This window comes from Erinaceus europaeus, chromosome 8, assembly GCF_950295315.1.
Source record: "Erinaceus europaeus chromosome 8, mEriEur2.1, whole genome shotgun sequence".
In the NCBI taxonomy this organism is placed as follows: Eukaryota; Metazoa; Chordata; class Mammalia; order Eulipotyphla; family Erinaceidae; genus Erinaceus; species Erinaceus europaeus.
In genome coordinates, this window is record NC_080169.1 from 6,197,722 (window position 1) to 6,218,155 (window position 20,434).

The 20,434-nt window shown below is 38.9% G+C and overlaps 1 protein-coding gene across 6 annotated transcripts in view; it reads left to right on the forward strand.

The window, feature by feature from the left end:
- The window catches only part of AMPH (amphiphysin), a 196,504-nt gene that overhangs the window by 94,151 nt on the left and 81,919 nt on the right, over positions 1 to 20,434 (forward strand). For all 6 annotated transcript variants that reach the window (XM_060195839.1, XM_060195840.1, XM_060195841.1 and 3 more), the window contains exon 3: positions 13,132 to 13,186. In XM_060195839.1, the coding sequence (XP_060051822.1) occupies positions 13,132 to 13,186 (55 nt within the window). The remainder of the gene's footprint in view (positions 1 to 13,131; positions 13,187 to 20,434) is intronic.

The following is a 20,434-nucleotide window of genomic DNA, read 5'->3' on the forward strand; positions in this document are numbered from 1 at the left end:
GAAAAATGTCATTTTGGACACCCTGCTACTTTTTACCTTTGAAAAACTCCAGTCTTCTCATTTAACAGCCCCCCTGACCTGCCCCTGGGAGAGTTCTGTTTGTCAGGGAATGAGAGTGTCTGTGGTATCTAGCAACCTATGGATGCCTTTGACCACAGGTGGGTGCAGACAGTCTGCATTATTAGTCACCTGTTACTCAGGGTGCTGGTGATGGCTCCATTAGATTTCATCTCCTTGGTAATCTAATCATCTTCTAGAGGCTTGAAAATGATGAGAAAATTCATTAACGTTGCTTTCAAGAGTTAGTTAGCGTGTCTGAATACTGAGAACTCCAGCCACCTCTAAATTTCATATGTTCCTGAGCCTTTCCAAGAGAAAAAGATGTCAATAAAGGCCAAGAAGAATAAAATCACTCGGGGAACTTACATAAGCTAATGAGCACAGCTACAACGACAGTACTTACCTTTGTGAAATGACAACGTGGTGAATCTCCTTAGATTCGGATTTTAAAGACCCATTAGTCCTATGAATTTCCCTACTGTGCCCTTTCCTCAACATGAACTGGCACTTTCTGAGACAATCCAATGAACCTTTTGTCCCAATGTGTGTGTTGTTTTCTTTATATTCTTTTTCCTGCTTAACAGAATGCCTCTATAAATGTCATCAGCACATATTGACTATCATTGAGCAATTCAGTTAAATGGCTTGCTGGTTATTTAGTAGGTATCAAATACCTGTTGTCTTAAGGTGTTTTGCTAGAACTGCGTGACTTTATGAATACAATTCACTGCATTTGACTTTGAAAACATAGCCTGTGGTGCAGACATACGTGCTTCTGCGACGAGTCTGGGCTGTCATTCTCCCCTTACTCATACACATAGTTACGTGTGGGCACGGTGCCCCTGAGTTTGTGGTGATTATTACTCTAAGTTTGTTCCTTAATGATTAATTCATCTCATGCATGATTCAGTCAGATAAATGCCCCAACTAGGACTGCCTGCTTTCAGACAGAAATAACTGAATTAATGGTGAACCAATAAGATACACTTCTGTCTTGGTTCCTAAAGTCCTTCCTACACATAAATTTTACTACTACTAATATATTCTGATGCTTCAATATTTAGTACATCTAAACAATAAACTGCTTGATTATTTAATTTTCAAATATTATTTATCAGTACTCACACAGCACAGTTTTTTTTCTTTTTAAAATTTTATTTATTTATTATTTATTGTTGGATAGAGGCAGAGAGAAGCTGAGAGGAGAGGGGGAGGTAGAGAGTGAAAGAGACAGAAAAACTCCTGCAGCCCTGCTTCACCACTCCTGAAGCTTTCCAACTGCAGGGGGGATCCAGGGCCTTGAACCTGGGTCCTTGTGCACTGGGTCCTTGTGCATTGTAATATGTGCACTGAACCAGTGCACCACCACCTACCTGATCCAGGCTTGAGCCTGGGTCCTTGCACATGGTAACATGTGCGTTCTACCAGGTGAGCCTCTGCTTGAGCCAACCCCTAAATTTTTTAATTCTGTACATGCAATGCAGATCTTTATATTAGTCTCTCCTTTCCTTTGGATGAAATCTAGAAAGCATACTTACAGTAATTCCTGAGCTAGATTGCTTTAATGTTTGCAGAAGTTTTGTTATCTGTTTATATTTGATTTTTTGAGAAGGCGATTTTATTTTTTCATCTATCTGTTCAATTTTTTCTTTATTGGGGGATCAGTGGTTTACAGTCAACAGTAAAAAAAATAGTAGTTTGTACATGTGTGACATTTCTCAGTTTTCCACATAACAGTTCAGCCCCTCTACATCCTCCTTTGCCATCATACTCTAGGACCTGAACCTACCCCACCCCACCCCAGAGTCTTTACTTTGGTACAATACATCAACTCCAGTCCAAGGCTTAGAGTACAGCTTTTCAGCTAAAGGGCTTTTTCAGCTAAAGTAGGACTTTCTATGGGTGTCATAATCTGTTGTAGCTCTTCCTATCAGAGATTTGGCTCCCTTGGAGATGTCTACAGATCTTCAGTCTTCAATGGTGGTGGGAAACTTTGATGTGGAAGCATTTGTAGATATTCCTTTCACACTACATAAATTAAACCACTGAATATTTAAGAACAGCAGTTGTATCTGGGAGCTGTCCATAGTGCTGAAAGAAGGCTCACAAGTAAGAGCTGTCTATCTACAGGACGGCCCAAAAAATTAGATGGAGACAGGAAGGTTTCCTCAGTCAAATGGTGCTGGAAAAATGGAGTTGAAATGTGCAGAAGAGTGTAACAACTATTACATTTTCACCACATACAAAGGTAAATGGATCAAGGACTTGGACATTAGACCAAATAGTATCAAATACTTAGAGGAAAATATTGGCAGAACTCTTTCCCTCCTTAGGTGTATAGGTATCTCCAACCACTCAAGTCTAGTAGCAAAGAAGACAAAAGTGAACTGATAAGACCACGTCAAATTGAAAAGCTTCTGAACAGCGAAGCAAACAACTACCACCCAAATAAAGAGACTTTCACAGAATGGGAGAATACCTTTATGTGTCATACATCAGACAAAAGGCTAATGCAAAAAAAAAAAAAAAAGAAAAAAGAAAAGAAAAAAGAAAAAAAAAAAAACCAACAGACAAAAAAAAACATCCAGAAATGAGGAGAGGAACAAAATATTCAACAAAGAAGACATCCAAAAGGCCAACACATATGAAAAAATGTTCTAAGCCATTAATTTACAATGTACATTAGTCCAAGCCTTGTGGAGAACAGTCTGCAGAACTTTCAGAAGGCTAGACATAGACCTGCACTATGACCTGATAGATAATTCCTTTCCTGGGGGTATATCCTAAGGAACCAAACACACCCACCCAAAGGGTGCTGTGTATTATCTCTGAAGTAGAGAAATACATGGCTCACAGACATAAGTTGAAATGTTCTAATTCACTCATCATCAGAGAAATGCAAACTAAAACCACACTGAGATTCCATCTCACACCTTTGAGAATGGGCTCCATCCATAAAACAAGAGAAGAGAAGTGTTGGAGAGGATGTAGAGAGAGAGGAACTCTACTACACTGCTGGTGGGAATGTAAACTGTGCAGCCACTATGGAGAAAAGTACAAAGAATTCTTAAACAAATACAAATGGAAATGCCATATGACCCAGCTATTCTACCACTTGGTATATGCCCAAAAGATATCTGATCTGAGGAGATATATGTATCCCCCATGCTTATAGCAACTTTATTTATAATAGCCCAACCAAAAGACGCAACCAAAAGATGACTGGATACAAAAGTTATTGGACATATCTTCAGCAGAGTATTATGCAGCAATAAAAAGGGGGTGATGGTGTGTCCTTTGGGATAAAGTGGATGGAATTGGAGATGATGATGCTCAGTGAAGCAAGTCAGGAGGTGAAGGAAAACTACAGAATACCTTCACTTATATGCGGAATGTAGACAACTGAATATACAAATGTGAAAAAAAGAACAAAATACCAACTTATTTTCAAGACTCTGGGAGAGCCATCATGGTTATCTGTGGGGACAAGGGGACACAGACCTTTGTAGATGGGAGTGGTGAAAAAAAAGTAAACAGAAAAACAAACAAAAAACCCAAAGAATTCTTTGTATACCTATGTTCATAGCAGCACACTTGGTATTAGCCAAAACATGAAGCAACCTAGGTATCTAGTCACAGATGAGTGGCTGAGTAAGTTGTGGTCTATACACACAATGAAACACTGCACTGCTGTTAAGAATGAGGAATTCACCTTCTTCACTTCATCTTGGATGGAGCTTGGAGTAATCATGTTATGTGAGACAAGCCAGAAAGAGAACAATGAATATGGGATGATCTTACTCAGGGACAGAAGTTGAGAAATTAGAACAGAAAGGGAAAACACAAAGCAGAACTTGGACTGGGAGGGGTCTGGGAGGGGACTGGGAGGGACTGGGAGACTTTCAGGTCCTGCCACATGATGATGAAAGAGAACCTGCACTGGGGGTGAGGATGTTTTACAGAAAATGGAGAAATTTTACACATGTATCAACAACTATATTTACTGTAAATCATTAATTCCCTAATTAACAAAATTGCTGTCCACCTAGCCTGGGAACTGACCTTCCCTGCCCTGGCTGTACCAAGGCATATAAACCAATATTCAAGGATTTGGGCTTCGTGAGGACTAGCTTGGTATAAAAGATTTTGGAAACTTATTTAATTAGGTATGGAATATGATTTCTTTGTATCTGATATCTGAATTTTCCTCGGTGATGTGGTTGCTTTACTCTTCCTGTGTTTAGTTAGATTTTTAACTTCACTCTGATCCTTAGGGGGTATATCATGCATGGTTCTCAGAGGAGTAAAGGAAGAAAGGAACACTTTTGAATTATCAGTCATCAAGGGAGTAAAATGATTAAAAAATCTAGAGGATTCTCAGAGCTTCATAAATTTTTAAAGCCATATATATATATATATATATATATATATATATATATATTCTTTTTTGTCTGCTTCTTAAATTTTTATCTCTATGATGAAATCGAAAGTGACCTTGGCTTGTTTTCCAAGACATCTAGGGAGCAGGGAGGAGGGTGCTTCATTCTCTTGAGGCCTGTGAGTGTGTGGAAAGAGGTGGCAGTAGCTTTAATGAGGAAAACCAAGCTGGCTAACTCCCTCGGGCCGTGTGGGGAGTGAGGCACAGCGACTCCTGCCACTGATAGATGATTCAACTGAAAAAAAAAAAAAAAAAAAAGAAAAAAAAAGCAGCTGTGACTAACACCAGAATCCCTTTATTATACTGTATGCCTGGGGAAGGAATTTTGTAGGTGGTAAATCTTTCTTAGATGTTGTCCAAATAAGAATATTAGTAGACAATACAGACAACTTAATAATAGTAGCCTCATTTTCTCTATGAGCCCTGAGGAGGGTAGTACCGGGAGTCAGAATATTTTAACCCCAAAATAAAGTGATCTGACAAAAATGAGGATAATACATTTGCCTTATTGAGAATGATTTAAAAATTGAATGGAAAAGTACACACAGGCACTCTCAAGGTTGTAGGGTTTTCATCTATTTTTCTGCACACACACAACATATAAGTCAAGGCTAAATTGTGGAAATAATTTCCAAAAGAATTTCTTTTTTCTCTCTTTTAAAAGTTTTTTTTCTGGGAGTCGGGCTGTAGCACAGCAGGTTAAGTGCAGGTGGCGCAAAGCACAAGCAAAGCACAAGGACCCGGCATGAGGATCCCGGTTCGAGCCCTGACTCCCCACCTGCAGGGGAGTCGCTTCACAGGCGGTGAAGCAGGTCTGCAGGTGTCTGTCTCTCTCTCCACCTCTCTGTCTTCCCCTCCTTTCTCCATTTCACTCTGTCCTATCCAACAACAATGACATCAATAACAACAACAATAACTATAACAATAAAAAGGGTAACAAAAAGGAAAATATATATATATAAAACAAAAGAATTTATTTCTAATTAAAAACATGTTTGTGGTTCATATAAAACAATAATGTAAAACAACTTTAATGTACAATTTGTGCCAATCTACTCTATGACATATTTACATGAATTTATCTTAAGTTTTTAAAATAAAAAAATATTAGTGGGAGTCGGGCGGTAGCACAGCGGGTTAAGCGCAGGTGGCGCAAAGCGCAGGGACCAGCATAAGGATCCCGGTTCAAGCCCCCGGCTCCCCACCTGCAGGGGAGTCGCTTCACAGGCGGTGAAGCAGGTCTGCAGGTGTCTGTCTTTCTCCCCACCTCTCTTTCTTCTCCTCCTTTCTCCATTTCTCTCTGTCTTATCCAAGAACAACAACAACAACAACAACAACAACAACAATAAAACAACAAGGGCAACAAAAGGTAATAAATAAATAAATAAATAAAAGTCTGACCTTCTTTAAATATATATATATATATTAGTGATTTAATATGGGCTTACAAAATCTCAAGGTATCATGGGCACAGTGCCACACCATTCTCACCACCAGACTTCTTTTTTTTAAAAAATATTTTATTTTATTTATTTATTCCCTTTTGTTGCCCTTGTTGTTTTATTGCTGTGGTTATTATTGTCGTCGTTGTTGGATAGGACAGAGAGAAACGGAGAGAGAAGGGGAAGACAGAGAGGGGGAGAGAAAGATAGACACCTGCAGACCTGCTTCACCACCTGTAAAGCGACTGCCCTGCAGGTGGGGAGCCGGGGTTCGAACCAGGATCCTTATGCCGGTCCTTGTGCTTTGCGCCACCTGCGCTTAACCCGCTCCGCTGCGCTACCGCCCGACTCCCCTACCACCAGACTTCTATATCTCCATTCCCTTCACTGGGAACTGCAGTGGTGCCTGAAGGTCACAGATATCGGTCGACTATTATTCTATCTATCTCTGTCTCTCTATCCAATCTATCTGTCTGTCTATCTGTCTGTCTATCTATATAGATAGACAGATAGATATAGATATTGTTTTTTTTTCTCATTTATTCTGTGGTCCTGTCTTCTCTCACTTGCTAAGTCACACCTACACCTATTACTACTTCTGAATGTCTTTCTTCCTCTTCTCTCTCTCCGGGTCCTAATGGAATTGGGGTTCAGAGGCCTCCAGTCATCTTCCCCTAACATTTCTCTCCCTCTGGGAGTATGGACCACAGTTCTTTTGGGTTGCAGAAGGTAAAGGGTCTGGCTTCTGTAATATCTTCTTTTCTGGACATGGATGTTGGCAGGTCAATCCATACCCCTAACCTCTTCCTGTCTTTCTCTAGTGGGGTAGGGCTCTGGTGATGTGAGGTTCCAGGTTCCAGGATACATTGGTGAGGTTGTCTGCCCAGGGAGTTCAGGATGGAATCATAGATTAGCATCTGCAACTTGGTGTCTTAAATGTAGTTAAGATATGAAGCAGGACAAAATGTTTAATAAACAGGAACCAGCAGGAGAGAATAGGGACTTTAGGGTGGAGAGAAGATAGGTAGTTTATTTTAAGTATGTTCCTAGGGCCTATGACTTTAATAATTTTTGTTTAAGCTTGATCGTTAACATGGAGGTGGGCTAAGACAAAAGTCTGGGAAAATGTAGTCAGAGTTGAGAATAGAACCAGAAAGCTGGATTAGAGCAAAGAGTAGCTCCCAAACTTCAAGTTTGATGATGTTAATTCTTCCGATCTATGAGCATGGAATATCTTCTCACTTCTTTGTATCTTTCTCTACTTCCTTAAAAAGTGACTTTTAGTTTTTAGTGTATAAACCTCTTTGTTAGTTTTATTTCTAGACATTTTGGTGTTTTTGTTGCTTTAGTGAATGGGACTGATGATTTCTTCTTCTTCTGACTTAGTGTTTACATAAAGGAATGCTACTGACTTTTGTATGTTAATTTTGTAGTCTGACACCTTATTATATTGCCTAATGATTTCCTGCTGGATTCACTAAGTTTTTCTATGCATAATATATCATCTGCATAAAATGACAGTTTGACTTCTTCTCTTCCAATCTGTATACCTTTAATTCCTTCCTCTTGCCTAATTGCTATGGTGAAAACTTCCAATAGCAGTGGTGATAGTGGGCATCTTTGTCTAGTACCTGAGAGGAATGCTTTCAGTTTCTCACCATTGACTATCATACTGGCTGTAAGTTTACTGTATATGGACTCTACTAGGTTAAGCAATATTCAATCTATTCTCATTTTTTATAGTGTTTTGATCATGAAGCATGTTTTGATCATTGAATTCTGTCAAAGGCTTTCTATGGATCTTTAAGACACTTGTGGTTTATTAGTTGTTTTTTTAAATTGATTAGGTGGATCACATTTATTGATTTACATATATTGAACCAGCCTTGTATTCCTGGGGTAAATTCCACTTGGTCGTGATGTACAATCTTTTTTTAACATACTACTGAATCCAGTTGGCTAAAATTTGTTCAATATTTTAGCATCTATGTTCATCAGAGATATTGCTTTATGGTTTTATTTTTTTTGTGTGTCCCTATCTGCTTTTGGCATCAGAATGATGTTGGCTTCATAGAAGAAGCTGGAGTATTCCTGTGTTGTCAATGTTTTGGAAGAGTTTTAAAAGAAGAAGTAGTAACACTTCCTTGATAGTTTTATAGAATTCATTTGTAAAACCATCTGGTCTAGGACTTAGGTTGTTGGGAAGGTTCTTGATAACTGTTTTAATTTCTTTGGCTGTGATTGTCCTGGTCATTTTTCTAGTTCCTCTTGGTCCAGTTTTGGAAGGTTGTATGTTTCTAGGAACTTGTTTATTTCTTCTAGGTTCTTTAGCTTGGTAGTTCATAGAAGCCTAGAATGATACTTTGGAGTTCTGTGGATATGAATTGCTCTTTATACAGAGTATTTACTTTAGCTTTTACATTCAAGAAGATTTTTATATGAAATTTAATATGGTTATCACTAAAGGACTTATGAACCTTCATACTCCTGGGGAAATTCAGAATTTTAATCATTTGAAACATGGAAGATTATTTAAATTAGTCTCCATTTGATCTGTGTAAACTGAAGACATTTATTTAAGCAATTATTGTATAGCTTGAATTCCCCCACTCATATATATTTCTCTTCTGTTATCATTTCCCTCAGGCAAGATGAAAACAGTGCGTAAATTGCAGCATAGATTATTTTTTCCCCATATTCTAAAAGAAAAGAGAATGATTTGTGTGGTTGTTTTTTTAGCATGATTTCATTTTTAACTATTTGGGAAAAGAAAGTCATTCCTCACTACTCTTTTGCCATTTCTAGATACTCTGGACAGTTCTGGTAACCCTGAACCATCAGTATGGTGGTGGCCTTTGCATGACTATCTGAGGGGAAAGCATCCTTCTGGGAGAAAAGTGCTTAGTTCCATCCGAGGAAAAAAGTAATGAGTTACCTACTAAACTTTTCTTTATGTCCCCACAATAATTAAAATTTTGTTTAGATAGATTAGGTTCCATGGTGGAAAGTTTCATATTTACTTAGGTTGAGCAAGCAATTAAATTGCCATCAAGCAGATTAGTGGGAGAAAATACTGAATTTTGTCATATAAGTTTGGTATTAATATGATTATTATTTTCACATTTTTACAGAGAAGGTGTAAAAACAGTAGTTGAACAGAGCACTAAAAGCAGACAGTTGGAAGCAAGAGATGTCTGTGAAGTTTTTTATTTCAATGTTTTGCAGTTTTTAAATTCTGCACTACAGCCTGTGGTTTTGTGGGTATAAAATTGTGGGGGTTTTTCCCCCTCCATTTAGTGATTTCTAATCTCAATAAATTATTGTTCCAGACAGATCTTTAGGAGTTACTTTGTGTCTGTGTGTGCCCTAGAGAAGCCAGTAAGTACATCCAAGCCCCATAGTTACCTATTTTCAGAAGCGAGGCTTTCAAGGATTCAAAGCTTCTTAACTGCACTTTTTAGGACTGCGGGCTTAGGACTGCGGACTTTAGATTCACCTGCGTTTAGATCTGACCAGGCATATTGTGTACTTGGTTTTAGATACGACTCTAAATTATCTGCCATCTGTTGAGACAAATGATTCTAGACCTTGTGCCCTCTCAGTACCATTCAGCCACCTTTTGCATTTGTTTAGTACTCAGGCTTCTGTGTGCTAAGCTATTCACCCAGCACTTAATCTTTCAATACAATCTCCACCCTAAAATGTTTCTTTTTACTGCCTTTCTGTGCACTAACTTCAATTACTTTCCTTTTTTTGACATTAGATTTCTGTCTCCTCCTTGCATCATTCCTGCTATTGATAGTGAACTATTAGATCATTTAGGATAAATTATGCTGTCTGCTGTAGTAATACCTCAGTGCATTTTCAACATCAGAGGTTTGTTTCTTGCTCATCAAAATGTGAATGATGGCTATGCTTCACGTTCCTTTGACTTCAGGATGCAGACTAGAGAAGCAGACTAGTATATGGAGTGTTATGGGTCTCATGGTCAAGGAGAAAGAAATTATAACATTGTATGCTGGTTCTCATATCACCTGCTTATAAGTAGTACATGCCACCTCTACTCATGGCCAAGTCTTGTCCCATAGTCAAGTGTGTTATCCACTGGGCAGGAAACAGAATTCTCTCTCTAAAGCAACTCTGATTAGGAGACGCAGACAACATCTGAGAATATTAAAATCTTTTATTTTCAGCATTTAATAGTCTCACAATTGGACATGGTTCAGGTCATATAATAAGGAGATGACCATACCTTTTATCCCCTGATTGTGTGTGTTCATAATGGCACCAGGCTTCATCAGAATTCTGCCTGGATTCTGTTCATCCTCCGTCATTACTTAAGGATTTTTCTCTTAATTCTCCTACTGTCCTTACATTTACCTGTTATAATTGGATGTTTTGGAGATGTATTATAGTTTATTCTTCCATCTGGGTTATGAAAGTTTACCTTCATGTTATGCTTATGAAGGACTGGGTAAAAGAGGTGTAGAGTTTTGATATATTTTAATTTTTTTATATGATGGTGGGTTGTGGTTTACAGTGCCCTTGTGGATGTATGGGTACAATTTCCCATCCCCTTCACAGCTCTCTGCAAAAAAACCCCCTTTCTCCCAGCTTAGGTCCTCTCTTTACTTTGTGCACTAGGATATCGATGGATGGCCTTTTAACTCTCATCTCTCTCCCCCTCCCCCTCCCCCCTCTCTTTCACACACACACACACACACACACACACACACACACACACACACACACACACACACACCAGAGATCTTTGCTTTGGTGTGATACACCATACCTAGTCCCAGTTTCACCCTGTGTTTTCCCTTTCTTTGTCTTTTAAATTCTACCTATAAGTTAGATCATCTGGTAGTTGTATTTCTCCTTTTGGCTTATTGTATATAAGGGATCCCTTGGAGATCCATATCTATTTATTTTGAAAGAGAGAGAGAGAGAGAGAGAGAGAGAGAGAAAGAGACATTTCATTATATGCAGTGCCAGGGATCCAACTTGGATCCATACACATGCTAGTTTATACTCTTTTTTTAAAAAAAAAATTTATTTATTTATTCCCTTTTGTTGCACTTCAGAGTGTCTTTATATTAATCACTGTTGTTAAGTATATTGAACATTTTGTCTTGGAATGACTATTGAAGGATTTAATTGAATAACTATTACAGAGCTAAGTATAACATGCTTTATAATTTAAGATATTTTAGTTCCCATTTCTAAATTGTAATTTACTGACAGAAATAAGAATTACTTCCCATCGCTCACTTTTTTTGGGGGGGTAAGTGCTAACAAATGTATTGAATTTAATACGGCTGTCACAGCTGCTATATAATTAACTATTACAGTTATGGTAGAGTTGCTATATTGCTGTGCTGTTATCAAGGTTTTATTCTATATATTGGCACTGCAGTTTTGTTAAATGACTACACAGTTAAAATGCATTTGATTTATATTTTCATTTTCAGTGTCATAACAGGATCTGTGAGTGCCTAACCATATGCTCTTATTTTTTTTTTTTAACTCACAATGCTGCCTTACAACACTGACTTATCAAAGATCTCCCTACATCTGTGTGGCAGACTAGGAATATTTTTGATCTGTCAGGACTTTCCCTTAATCAAGGATTTGACAAGAGTTGATGAGCACATGCCTCAGCTCTGTTACTACTTACTATCCTTCCAGAATTCTCTAGTGGAGTCCATGCTAGCTTGCGAGAACCTTGTCAGAATTTTCTGGATTTGCACCCTGTACTCACCACCTTCATTTCCTTGCCTTGCTTCTCTTTGCCCCTATTCATATTTCCTGAATTACAATTAAACCACTTGCAATCTGCTTTCAGAACTTCCAATGGGATCCCAAACCCAAACAAGAACTTGTAACAATTTCTCAGCGTCATTCACATCTGATTTGATAACAAGACTGTGCAAACTAAATGCATTAGTCTAGAAATCCCTAGGGACCACAGTTAAGACTGAAAAGACCAATGAAGTGGACAAAGGTCCAGGTTCTAGTCCCTGCTCCCCACCTACAGAGAGAACACTTCACAAGTGGTGAAGCAGGTTTACAAGTGTCTATCTTTCTCTTTGTCTCTTTCTTTATCTCCCCTTCCTCTCTCAATTTATCTCTGTCCTGTTGAATAAAATAGGGAAAAAGACAGGAAAAAAGAAAAAATGGCTGCTGGGAGGGGTGGATTCACAGTGCAGGCACCAAGCTTCAACAATAACCCTGGAGGAAAAAGAAAAGAAAAGTAAAGAAAAGAAAAGAAAAGAAAGGAAAAGGAAAGAAAGGAAAAGAAAAGAAACCAACATAGTTAATTCAATGATATACAACATCTCATTCAACTTAATGTATTTGTGGTAAACGATATATTCTAATTCCAAATGAAACTGGTATAAGATATACTAAGGCATTTTACTTTTTGTGCCAAGTATCTGAAACTGATGTGTATTTCACACTAACATTATATCTCCATTCAGATTTGCTGCGTTGCAGAATTCATCTGTTTGCTGCTAACTTGTGGCTACCATGTTGGGTAGTAGTGGTTAGGTTTCCACTCTAGTAACCCATAGGCCAGAATGAAGAGACTTCATGAATACATATGCAGTTGTATTGGGGGGGGGGGTTAAGAGGTTTTATTTTATTTATTTATTTAAAATTTTTGTTTTATTGCCACAGAGGTGATCATGGAGGCTCAGTGCCTACATGACAAGTTCATCACTCCCTGTGTCCATTTATTTTACTTTATAGGACAGAGAGAAATTGAGAGGGGAGAGGGAGATAGATCAAGAGGGAGAGAAAAGGAGAGACACCTGCAGCTCTACTTCACCGCTTTGTGAAGCTTACGCTCTGCAGGTGAGGACCAAGTGCTTGAACCCAGGTCTTTGTGCCTGGCAACTGGTGTCCTCAACCTGATGCACCACTGCCTAACCCCCAGCCCTCCGAGCTCAGAGTTATTATTTCTAATAAAGCCTAACTTGTCTTCTCCTTTTCTTTCAAGCCAGATGAACTCTCTATAAGCAGTAAAATTGTTGAGGACGTTGTTTAATCTGTGCCCATTTATTTATGGTCTTTCAGGGAAAAGCTTCTGGATTAATAAATCTTGCTCACTAAGATCTTGTACCTTACGTCTACATGCAAAATACAGCCAACACGCTGACATCTCTGTGTTTATGGTTTTTGCAGGCAGAAGGTACCAGACTTCAGCGAGAACTTCGAGGGTATTTAGCAGCCATCAAAGGTAATGTGTATGAGTCATCAACTGCACGTGATCAGACACAGGCTGTTTTTGGCAGTGAAGGGTTTGAGTGCTAATTGCAAAACTATGTGTCTGGCAAGACGTGTGCTTGAGCGCAGGTGTTTCACCCTGCCCACTCCCTAAACCCCGCTGGAGTGCCAATCAGAACACACAATGAAAAATGATCAGCCTTATGCTAGGAACTAGGACTAAGTGCTGCCCACATGGCAGAAATTTCTAGGAAGAATTAATAGATAGAATAAGCTGGAGACCTGGTTTAAGAACAGCTGCAACTGATTTACACCCTGAGGGAGAGCATATCCCAGGAGTAGAACATTCACAGTCGAGCACATAGGCCCTTGACCTGACTCATGCAGATGTGACGTCCAGAGACTAGTGCAGCCCTATAATTAAATTAAATAAAATAAAGTCAGTCCAAAAACCAAAAGCACCACTAAGATTTATATTATTATCTATATAGGATATGAACAAAGAAAGTCTTATGGTTACAAGCAGCAGATTTTCTGTATGTTAGCTGATTTTTTAAAAGTGTGGATACATTTCTTGAATGAGTGAGTAACTTAATCAGTTTCCTATATATATTCTGGATTCTGCTTCCTTAGCATCGAGAACGATATTTAAAGAAACTGGCATAACCCTTTTCCTGAGTGGAGACTGGAAAAACAATTTTTTGGAGAGTTAGCTCAGAGCCAGGCAGTGGCACACCTGGTTAAGAGCACACGATACAGTGTGCAAGGCCCAGGGTTCAAGCCCCTGATCCCCACCTGCAGGGGAATAGCCTTATGAATGGTAAAGCAGGGCTGTAGGTATCTCTCTGTCTCTTTTCCTCTCTATCTCGCCCTTGCCTCTCAATTTCTTTCTGTCTATCCAATAATAAATAATAGATGGCTCTGGGCGGTATATTCATTTTGATGATGTTAATTCTTCCAACCCATGAACATGGAATATCTTTCCACTTCTTTGTGTCTTTTTCAATTTCCTTGAGTAGTGACTCATAATTTTCAGTATACAAGTCTTTCACTTCTTTGGTTAGTTTTATTCCTAGATATTTTATTGTTTTTGTTGCTATAGTAAAAGGAATTGATTTCTGGATTTCAATGTCTTCTAACTTAGTGTTTACATAGAGGAATGCCAGAAGTAGTGTTTTTATAGGGTTATCTCCTGCATTCTACCTAAAATAACCATATGTTCATATAAAGTAGAGAGATTTGTTTTTGTTTTTTTTTGCCTTCAGGGTTATCGCTGGGGCTCAGTGCCTACACTATGAATCCACTGCTCCTGGAGGCCATTTTTTCTCTTTTATTGCCCTTGTTGTTATTGCTGTTATTGTTGTTGTTGGACAGGACAGAAAGAAATTGGGAGAGGAGGGGAAGACAGAGAGGGGGAGAGAAAGATAGACACCTGCAGACCTGCAACACGGCTTGTGAGGTGACCCCCCTGCAGGTGGGGAGCTGGGGGCTTGAACCGGGATCCTTAGTCCAGTTCTTGCACTTAGGCAGTGTGCACTTAACCTGTTGCTCCTGGCCCCCAAAGTAGAGAGAATTTTACAACAGTTTTCTTAACACCCACCACATCACATTTTGCAGTAATTTTGAACTTAATGGAATGTGCCTGTTGTATCTTCCAGCCCTGATACTTCTTTTCCTGACTTAGTCTGCTTCCTCGACCTGTTATATAAGCTTTAACTCTGTCTTAAGTGTCATTCACACCTATACTCAGAGTTTGTGGTTGAAGGTGTGTGTGTGTGTGTGTATCCATGTGTCCATGGGCACACATGCATATATTTTGTAAGTCTTTAGTGAAGTGGCCTCTGAGTTCTTGAATTTGTGTGTGTGTGTGTGTGTAGGATTTATATTATTGAGTTGCTGTCATAATGAGCTTTCTGAAATTTTTCAGATCTGTTTGCATTTGATCATGTGTATCCTTTTCCATAGCTTGGGTGTTTCTGAACTTGTGCATTAAGCATGGTTTCTGTTGTTCAGCCAGCAGGTGGCACTGTGGCTATGCTGTTTATATGTCATGGCAGAGTTATGTGTGTGGTGGGGTTGGGGGAGAGATTTGACTGCATGGCCCTGAGAGTATCTAGTGCCCGTGTTGACAAAATAGGATCTTGCTGCCGTGTGTAAGTTTGTGCTCTAGCCTCTGGGAGCCTACTGCTGCAGCCTGGACTGATCACAGGCCTTGACTTTCCAATCAGACTTTTCTCTGATTAATTCCCCACCTTCTTGAGGCTGACCTGTTCTGCTGTTCTGCTTTATAGCTACCAAGATGGCACCAGTGCCAGAACAAGCTATTTCTCTTATCTCCCTTGCCTGTTCCATGTATGCCTGAGGCTTGTTGAATTTCTTCTCAGAAGTCCCAGTTGTAATTTCATGATGTTCCAGCCATTTTTTTTTTATTCTAGTTGATCACATCAGTGATCTTTTGGCAGCTGAGACTCTCGTTACGTCTCCAGAAGTGGTCATTCATTTTAGCTGCAAACATCTCCTTGAGCCCCATGTATGGGCCACATCCTGTCCTAGGAGATAGAAATACGTTGATAAACAGGACACTGTCTGCTCTAACGCTGTATCAGAAAAGACAAGGAAAATGGGGAATAAACAAAATGCTAGATATACGCAGTAGTGCACATTTTCTCAGATATGTACAGCGTATTTCATCATAATAGAGGTCACGTTCCTCAGCCTACATGATTAACTACATAGTGGGTCAGGAATGGGCCTTCCAGTGAACTTATACTTGAAGGACACAGGAAGCATAAGTAGCTAACAGCTGATACAGTATGTCTGAGGAAGATTAATGGTGTTGGAAGGTTTTTTTCAGGTAGAGAATACAACATGTATGAAGACCTTGGAGGCAGGAGGAAATAAAGTATGAGCTCTTTGCAGAATAAGTAATCTATAGAGTAGAAACAAGAAATGAAGCTGGGAGGATGGTAATCTTTATATACATAAGTGGTTGTGTATCATATCCTATTTTTTTTATATTAGTGATTTAATAATGATCCACAAGATTGTGGGGTAAGAGGGGTGCAATTCCATACAATCCCCATCACCAGAGTTCTGTGTCCCATCCCCTCCATTGAAAGGTTCCCTACTCTTTTTTCCCTTTGGGAGTATAGACCAAAGATCTTTATGGGGTGCAGAAGGTGGAAGGTCTGGCTTCTGTAATTGCTTCTCCACTGGACATGGACATTGGCAGGTGGATCCATACCCCCAGCCTGTTTCTATCTTTCCCTAGTGGGGCAGGGCTCTGAGGAGGTGGGGCTCCAGGACACCTTGGTGCGGTTGACTGCCCAGGGAAGTCAGGTTGGCATCCTGTTAGTGCCTGCAACTTGGTAACTGAAAAGCATTAAGATATAAAGCAGAACACATTGTTTAATAATCAGGAACCTAAAGATAAGAATATAACAGATGAGACTTGGGGTCTTCATTGTTAGAAAAAGTTAGGAAGTCTATTTTAGGTATGTTCCAAGGGCCTTAAGACTTTACTAATTTTTGCCTGAGCCTGACAGCTAACATACAGGCGGAATACAAGTATCGTCTGGGAAGATGGTGGCAGAGTTGGGAATAGGACTAAAAGGCTGGCAAAGAGTAGCTTCAAAATATGGAAGAAGAGTTTTGTCCTATACATGGGAAATGGAAATAGTCATGTAGTTTTAGGCAAAGGAATGAGTCAAAGTAGCATTTTATAAAAAACAATTCTTGAAAGAAATGAAAGTTTAAGGAATTCCTGTCTAATAGCTTAATAGTAATAATAGCTATGTGCTCCATACTGATAAAAGCTTTTTACTACTTTTTTCATATAATTATCATTAAAATCTGTGAAATATATTATTATTTATTAATACTGTAAATTTTAAGGGCTAGGGACACAACATAATGGTTATGCAAAGGCTCTCCTGCCTAAGGTCCCAGATCCAATCCCCAGCACCACTATCAGCCAGAGTTGAGCAGCGTTCTGGTCTTTCTCTCTATACCTTTCAATAATATAAAATAAATAAGAAAATTTAAAAATAATGTACATTTTGGATTGGGGAGATAGCATAATGCTTATGCACAGAAGCCTTCATACCTGAGAGACCAACATCTTAGGTTCAATCTGCAGCACCACCATAGTTCACAGCTGACCAGTTGTCTGATAAAAAAATAATAATAATTACTTTGGAAAACTGGAGTCTTTGAATCATAGGCAATATTCCCAAGATCATACAAACTGTATGTGATGGCACTAAGAGCTTAACAAAGGCTTATACGGATTGCAGATAAAATCTTACTGATTATACGAGACTGCCTGTAATATTTTTATAATAATCACTGATATTTCATGTTGATTGTGCAGATGCCCTTTGTTCATTTATTCCCGTGAATTGTCCCATGTAACTGAAGTGCTAGATGAACTGTCCCTAATCTAAGGCAGTGGCAGTTGACATGGAGGGAAGGGGATTCATTTAATAATCGGAATTGTAGATTGGTGATAACATTAGTGTGGAAGGGTGAGCCCAAGATAACTTCTGGTTTTGTGTTGAGAAAACAGGGCATCTATCATTCATGAGGATTGGAAAAAGGAGCAGGGTCAAGTTCTGACCGGAAAGCTTGAAGCTGGTTTTGAATATGTGATGTTTAAGGTGGTGTTAGGGCTTCTAAGTGGTGGATTCCGGCTGCAATTTGGAGTTAGCAATTACTAACTCATGACGATTATGGAGATCAGATACAGGGACAATGAACACAAAAGATCATTCTCTAAATGTAGTGTCACTACCGCTGATATGTTTATTATTTTCTAGTTATATGTGGCCAGTTCGGCCACATAGTATAATTTTAACCATTATGAATTCTTTCATTCTGGCCATTATTTCCCTCATTCTTCCTCCCCTGTTTGTAACTTGAGACTCTAAGAGAAATACTTCTTATTTTCCACTGGGGCAACTATTTTTCTAGATAGCTTTCTTCTACAAAAAAAGAACAAAAATGACTAGCAGTATTTTAGGTTTTCTTTTTTTATTTAATTTCTATTTATAAAATGGAAACACTGACAAAAACCATAGGATAAGAGGGGGACAACTCCACACAGTTCCCACCACCAGAACTCCATATCCCACCCCCTCCCCTGATAGCTTTCCTATTCTTTATCCCTCTGGGAGCATGGACCCAGGGTCACTGTGGGATGCAGAAGGTGGAAGGTCAGGCTTCTGTTATTTTATATATTTTTTAACTTTTATTAGTGATTGTATATTTATTTACAAAATTATGAGATAACAAGTATATAATTCCACATCATTCCCACAATGAGTTCTGTATACCCCCCCCCCTCCACTGGAAACTGCCATAGTTCTCACAGATATGGACTGACTACTGTTTCCGTAATAGTTACAGTTACAGAAACAGTAGTTCACAGATATGGGCTGACTACTGTTTCTATTACAGAAACAGTAGTCAGCCCATATCTGTATGTATATATATATATATATATATATATATATATATATATATATATATATATATATAATATTTGCCCATTTTTCTTTTATATTTCTTTTTTATTGACTTAATAATTATCAACAAGACTGTATGATAAGAGGGGTGCAATTCCATATAATTCTCACCACCAGAGTTCCGTATTCTATTCCCTCCACTGGAAGCTTTTCTATTCTTTTTCCTTCTGGGAGTATAGACCCAGGATCATTATGGGATGCAATAGGTGGAAAATCTTAGCTTCATGTTGTGTTTTATCTCCATGATAGTTATTTTCCCTATAATCCCATCATTTCTTCTTCTCCTCCTCCTCTTTCTTCTTCTTCCTCCTTTTCCTCATATATCAATTTTAAGAACCTATCTGCATAAGACTCCACAGTGCCCGTCAAGACTTAAGTCAAAGATTGAAAAAGAAAACTCCATAGTTCCATCCCCTCCACTGGAAACTCTCTGGTGGTGGGGATTGTATGGGATTGTACCCCTGTTATCTTACAATCTTGTTCATCATTACCAAATCACTAATAACAAAAAAAAAAAAAAAAGAGAGAGAGGAGGCGGGCAGTAGCGCAGCGGGTTAAGTGCACATGGTGCAAAGCGCAAGGACTGGTGTAAGGATCTGGGTTGGAGCCCCAGGCTCCCCACCTGCAGGGGAGTCGCTTCACAGGTGGTGAAGCAGGTCTGCAGGTGTCTATCCTTCTCTCCCCTTCTGTCTTCCCTCCTCTCCATTTCTCTCTGTCCTGTCTGACAATGATGACATCAATAACAACAACAATAACTACAACAACAATAAAAAAATCAAGGGCAACAAAAGAGAAGATAAAGAAAAGAAAATAAGAAAAGGGAAGAGAAAAGAAAAGGAAAGAAAAGGAAAGGAAAGAAAACTCCAAACGTTTTTGACTTCTGAATTGTAAAAGGCTGCCAACTGGTGACTCATTTTTTGGTATGAATGTGAGGGATATGTCTTAGTACAGATCTACTTATATGAAGGGAGGGTTATTGTAGGGACTTGCTGTAAGGTTGCTGTCATCTCCAGGCTAGGAGACAGATGCAGATTTTTGCACTATTCCATTTTATTTATTTATTTATTTATTTTTAATTTTACTTTTCCTGTTTTAATAGTGATTTAATCATGGGCCATACAGTTACAAGATTACATGTGTATAGTTCCATACCATACCCACCAACAAGTTCTGCACCCCTCCCAGGATAATCATAGTAATTCTCACAAAGTCTTTGAGACAGTTTGGTCTCTTAGCTTTGAAGTGCACGAGTTTCAATGCCTTATATCCCACATCTGAGTAAAAACCATCCAATAGTTTTAACGATCCCCTTTAATGGAATGTAACAGTATTGCATAAAGAAATTATTATTTTTTTAAATTATTTTTATTGGCTAGAGACAGAGATCGAGACGGTAGGGGGAAATAGAAAGGGAGAGAGACAGAAAAACACTTGCAGCCCTGCTTCACCTCTCACGAAGCTTTCAATACCAGGGGCTTGAACCTGGGTCCCTGAGCACTGTAACATGTGTGCTTACCCAAGTGTGCCAACACCTTGGCCTAAGAAATGATTCTTTAGAAGATATGTAGATTGTTGAAGTCACTTTCTTTTTAAAAGCGTTTTTAAAACCTTTTATTTATTTACTATTGGATAGAGACAGAGAGAAATTGAGAGGGGAGGGGAAGATAGAGAGGGAAAGAGACAGAGAGAAATTGAGAGGGGAGGGGAAGATAGAGAGGGAAAGAGACAGAGAGACA